The sequence below is a fragment of the Habropoda laboriosa genome, unplaced genomic scaffold (genome assembly GCF_001263275.1).
Source record: "Habropoda laboriosa isolate 0110345459 unplaced genomic scaffold, ASM126327v1 scaffold158, whole genome shotgun sequence".
Classification (NCBI taxonomy): domain Eukaryota; kingdom Metazoa; phylum Arthropoda; class Insecta; order Hymenoptera; family Apidae; genus Habropoda; species Habropoda laboriosa.
Genome location: NW_017100280.1, coordinates 428,639 through 434,610, shown reverse-complemented (window position 1 = coordinate 434,610; position 5,972 = coordinate 428,639). Strand labels below are relative to the sequence as shown.

At 38.4% G+C, this 5,972-nt stretch overlaps 1 protein-coding gene across 1 annotated transcript in view; it reads left to right on the top strand.

Annotated features, from left to right (window-relative positions):
- Positions 1–4,402: 4,402 nt before the first annotated feature.
- Positions 4,403–5,972, top strand: part of LOC108573586 — a 200,152-nt gene continuing 198,582 nt past the window's right edge. The window contains exon 1 of the mRNA XM_017936049.1: positions 4,403–4,582. Coding sequence (XP_017791538.1) covers positions 4,526–4,582 — 57 coding nt within the window. The 5' untranslated portion in view covers positions 4,403–4,525. The remainder of the gene's footprint in view (positions 4,583–5,972) is intronic.

Genomic DNA, 5,972 nt, shown 5'->3' with positions numbered 1-5,972 from the left:
TTTCCCTGTCTGTACGTTCTATCTATCAGAGCGTACATTGCGCGCGTTTCTCTCTGACCGTCAGCCAGGAAAAACTGTAAAATGTTAGAAGTTATTAATTCCGGCACGACCGCAATAAGGCGCTTGTGGCCAGTGTTATAAAGTAGAATGATTTACGTTATACAGAGGGTGGTCTCTTTAAAGAGAAATACTCTTGTATCTCTACCATTATGGTGGTCACGAGAGACATATCAAACAAGAGTCGTATTATGCAGTTTGAGCCGTGTAACATAAGAAACATGTATGTTTCATATCATTCTTCGTACAAATAACCTGTATAAATAGCAGGCAAAATAACAGGTTCACGAGTCCCGTCGCTGGTTGTACAGGGTGGCAAGGAAATAGGTGACCAAACTTCGATACCGTATTCTATTGTTCCTAAGGATGAAAAAAGATCGTATAAACATAGGTCCGAAAAATCTTCCTTTCCGAGATATAAATACTTTTCGATTATGATGGAGTATTGTAGGAATGTTTGAAACTTACTTAACCCTAGAGCGGTCTTCGGGTCTTTTTTGACCCACCGCCTTTTTATATTCTTAGTCATTTTTGCTGTTATCAAGTTTACGTTCCTTAACATTATTTTGAACGTTTATCGTCTAGGTTCATATGGAAACAAAAATTATCACACACAAGGTCTTGGGTCCTTTTTGACCCGAAAGTCTTAAGTGTACAGCCGAAACGAAGACCGCTCTAGGGTTAAAGAAATTGCTGAAAATAATTTCCTTCTGTAACAATACAGATCAACGTTTCAAAGGTTGTCGAAGGCGTTCAAAAATTCCTGGTGTATTCTGAATTTCTTCACTTCGAAATACTCATACACCGGATTATTGCTGCAGGTGAAGAAATTTTGAATACACCAAGAGTTTTTGAACGTATTGTTGGATAGTTTAATCGAGTTTTAAACATTCCTACAATACTCCATCGTAATCGAAAAGTGTCTATCATTAGAATGGGGTTCGAACGGATAAACGGATAACTTTAGGTTCGACAGTGCATCAAGCCCTTTACGAGAGTTTGATTAACGGAAGGTAATAGTACTAAACAATGATAACGACGAATAATAAATGGAAGGGGACGTTTTTATTTATTTACAACTCGCAATCAGTTTCCCTTAATTAATCTTTCTTCATTTGCATTAGTACCCGTTAGTCGTATATCTAAGGTATTCGTTGCAACAGCCTGCGTCTTATCTATCGATATCTATTTTCTCTTCTCTCGTGGCAACAAAATTATGTTAACGTTTCTTCATTTCACACTCCTGCCGCGTATTTTTACACAAATAGTATGTACCAAAAAGTTTGTTCCAATCGTGACATTTGAAACGACACATCCATTTTTCATGCTCCAAACGGAGAGACGAAAATAAGAAGCGCCGTGTGTATGCTTCTAAATCGAATTCTCTGTAAAAAATAGAACACGATCAAATTTAGTTCTATTATTACACGCAATGAAGTAAATCTTTGCATCTTCGTCCTTCTTGAATGCTGAAGAAAAAACTTAAATAAACCCAAGGATTTGTATCAAGTTTAACCTGTAATTCGAACACGAAACGGCTCATTTCTGCTGAAAAGTGTTGCTCCATTTCCACAGCATCCTACAAATTTCGAACAAAATTCCTTTCATCTTGAGTCTAGCACCGCAGGAAAAATTGCGCGCACGCTCTGTCTCCTGCATCTATGCCTTGCATTCTCGGCCAGCTCGCCCGTGACAGGATTAAGTGCTTTTTTATTGACAATGAACAGAGCAACATCGCGCGTGCATACACGCACACGCGTTTTCAAGAACAATCGCTGGCAGGGAGGGTGCATAAGCTTCCAATTTCGTGGAGCAGAGAGCAAACGGTCCCTAATAGATCTCTCACTCTCTCTTACTCTCTTTCTCCTTCTCTGCTCTATCAATGCGTGCGTGTTCCGTATACATATACCTTCCGAGTGCAAGGAGGGACCCTGTTTAGTTCATTGGTCATTCGGTAAGTCGGTGAGTCATGTGCGAGCCGGAATGCGCCTGCCCCTTGCTTCGGTTTGCTTCGGTTCGCCCCTTTTCAAATGAAACGCTCGCTCACTCGCTCGCTCGTTCACTTACGCCCGCATAACGCAAAGCGTAGAAAACACACGACTATGCCATGTCCTCTCGATACTTAGTGTCGTAAAGCGGGCCGCTGGTCAGGGCCGCTCGTAGCTGCGCAAGGAACCCTGTGTTAGGTTGTCTCTTGTTCTTCAATCGTGTTCTTGAAAATAGCCCAGAGATCGTAATGTGTCGGTTGTTTGCGTTCACGGATTGTTGGTAAGTTCGAGAGTGATTGATTAGGTTGAGAAATTAGGTTTGAGTGTTTGGTAAGAGGAAACATTGGGAGATGTTGTGGAAGTATAATTTTTCCTTTTTTTAGGTGGTTAGGGATAGCGAAGTGTATGATAATATTGAAGCAATATTTTAGCGCTCTACTCGAATTTCTTATTCGCTTAATGGAAAGCATACTTTGGACAAGTATTGTGTATCGTTGGTGTGTTATACATTTAGGTAACCAAATTGTTTTCAAGTAATTGGTTTATTGAAAGATCAGTATTATTTGCAATTTTTGTTTTGTGAAAAGAAGGGCTACATTTGTTTTTACAAAATCTAGTCAATTATTTGATAAATGGTATTTAGATACTTGTGCATTTATGCGTTTGGAATATTGATACAGTTAGCAGTTGAAATTCACAATTATACTGTAATAATTGAAATAAATATTACAGTGGATGTGTGCAATGATAAGATGAAATTTGTGACAGCCAGATTATTTCTGAATTACAAAAGTCATTTTATATTGACGGTATAAAGATAACTTGTTACGTTATTTTAGATCAATTTGTGAGTAAATTGTACATAAAGTTTGTTGAAAAAGTATTTTCTTCTGAAGCGTAAGTTTCACTTTCCATAAAGGTCTGAAAAATTTAGCTTTAATTATTGCACTGAACGCATGTATCCTTTTTCAAATTTTCGAGATAAAAAGTATTAACTGGCTGTATGACATATTTTATTTTTAAAAAACGTAGCAATAGTACTAATTTATGCATTGAGTAGAAAATGTTAGTTAGTTGCAAGAACGATTAAGGAAAGCTATTTAAAACGCAGAACTCAAATTTAACAGGATATTTTTTGATTGAATTTGGATGAGAAGGAATTGTTATTTAACATCCAAATTTTGAGCATAATACGTAAGTACATAAACTTCGATAAAAAAATTCATCCACAATATTTGTATCTTCTGCAATGCCAAATCGAAATTTTAAATCTTTATTTATAAAATCTTATATGCAGCATGTGAAACATATCGACTAAAAAAGGAAGTTACAAAATTATCCATTTACCTTCCGTAGGTAAACCGGGTCGTTTGTATCCAAGTCTGATTTTTGTACTGTTTCAAGCTTTCAAAAAATCTGAAAAAATTCTGGAGTACTTACCAGAGTCTTTACTACCTTGTACAATAGTTTGTTAAGTCAAATGTATAAAACGCTTGTCAATAAAAATGAAAATTTGTTTCGAAGAAATACGGAAACTTCACTTGGGTCATCAAAGACCCAGACCGCCTACGGGGGGTTAATTCGAACAATATTCATTTTGCATTTTTACGCTATTCTTCAGTGTGACTGCAATCAGAAAAATTCTTAAATCTCACTGTTGCTAAGTTTCACCTACCCCTTCCAACAATCGCGAAATAGACACCAGGTAACCTAAAGAATTAGGAAAAGGTGGTCGACAAGTCGTTCGTTCAAAATTTTTCGTTGGCTTGTTCATACGGACCTGAGGGTCCCGTATGCCTCGGCTGCGAGGAATGAGCGATCGTTGAGGTTCCCTGAGTTGGGCCAGTGGCAGCGATGGCTGGCTCTCGAGTATAATCGCCGAGACGTATCCTTCGCGCGGCGAGTAGCAATAGCTACGCCTTGGAACGTGCACGTGTTTACGCGTTCACGCGCTCAGAAACCGCACCAAACCGTACGCGTATCACGGTTCTTTCAGCCGAAATCCGAACGTAGCCCCAAAGTGCGGTGACATTGACGGTATCTAACTCGTTAATTCCGATCATCGGGTGTGAAGCGACGTCATTTTCAAGTGGCCGTTTCTACGCTGGTTTCTCACGATAAATAGATCCTAAGTACTCGCACGGTAGATTTTATCGCGGTGTAAAAGTACTTGACTATCGCGCAAACGTTCTGGGGAAGATTGTAAAGAGCATTCGTAATTGCAACGCAGTGACAGTTAGATAGAAAAGCGTCTTGCTCCAAGTACATATTTCGTGATTATCATAGTGTTTCAAAAATTGTTTTTCTCAGTTGCCGTTCATTTGTGATGGAAATGCCAAGAAATTGACGCGAAGTCGATGATTAAGTGTTGCGCGCGCGCGCGTGTGTATGTGTGTGTGGAATTTTAAGCAGCAAGTAGTTGAGGACAAAAGGATTCAGCCACGGAGAGCTTTCACGAGATAAAAAGAAATTCTTGCGCGATGGTTCACATGAGCTACGCGCAATGGGCTTGCCTGCCCAGCACTTATCGGAACAAGGTTCGTACATTTGTTTAAGTATGCTCTCGTTTCCTATTTGCTCGCCTATTATCGTTTATCAACAGTTTGTTCGACGTCACACGCTTACTGTTTGTTTGCCGAACGTTCGTTCGGATTGTTTCTGATTCACGATAGATCTCGCGATTGTTCCTACGAGCCGATCGGTCAACGTTCAATTATGTTTGTCGGGGAGCGCGTGCGTTTCGGGCATATTTGCATAATTCATGCCGCTAGCCGCCGTCGTCGATGCAGATTGGCGTTTCGTTCTATCGAACGATGTTTAAACTTTGTCGAGCACACGTAGGATTAGTGTTATCTGAAACTATAATCGCGTGTTTGCCGCAATGTCGCTTCCGCATGTTAGATGCTCCACGGTACAACTCGAGGCGTTGTTCATTTTTCTGGATGCTCGTCTGCACTAGGAATGCGTAGTTTACTGTGCCGAAGAGTACGATATTCGAAGTGGAAATTTTCTTTTTGTATCACGTTGGTGGAAAGTAAACGATCAATTAGCATTTACATCTTTGAATTGTAGTCAGCTGTGTATTAAGTGAACCGTTCTTTTTTAAAGTGGTGTAAGTCTGTTTATTCTTGCGTTAAGATATTTAAGAGATATTTAAAACATGTACTGAAATCAGTCTGTAGGTCTCACTAAATCAAGGTATTTAGAAAGAAAGAGAATTTGTATTGATCCAGTAATAATGAAAATAATTAGAGTGATCAAGTGACGTTGTCCTTGTACTACTGTGAATGTGTTAATACGATCTATTAAGGTATTGCGTGTTATGTTATGCGGTACTATGTAAACGTACACATGTATTATTAGAAAAGTCGGTAATTGTAATTAAAAATTACTCAAACTGTTTACTACTCCTTAATTACTTCCATAAGAAAATACTTAAATACTTTAAATATTGGGTGTAAATAGAAATAGATTCTTTCCCGACTTTTGGGTACAATCAAGGTTTCATTTGAGAGCGGTCCTAGGGACCTAGAGCGGTCTTCATTTTGACTGTACACTTAAGACTTTCGGGTCAAAAAGGACCCAAGACCTTATGTGTAATAATTTTTGTTTTCAATGCGACATATGAGCCTAGACGATAAACGTTTAAAATAATGTTAAGGAACGTAAACTTGATAACAGCAAAAATGGCTAAAAATATAAAAAGATGGTGGGTCAAAAAGGACCCGAACACCGTTCTAGGGTTAAAAAGAATGAAAATAAATCAATCATCGAAATAATTTCCATTATTATTGATGACCATTCGCCATTTTTTTGGCAGTTTGCGAATACGATCGCGATAGAAACTAGGTGGCTTTGAATAAATTATGCGAATCTAGTCGGAAAGAATTCATTTCTATAATAAATTTCAATAATAAATAATTAATA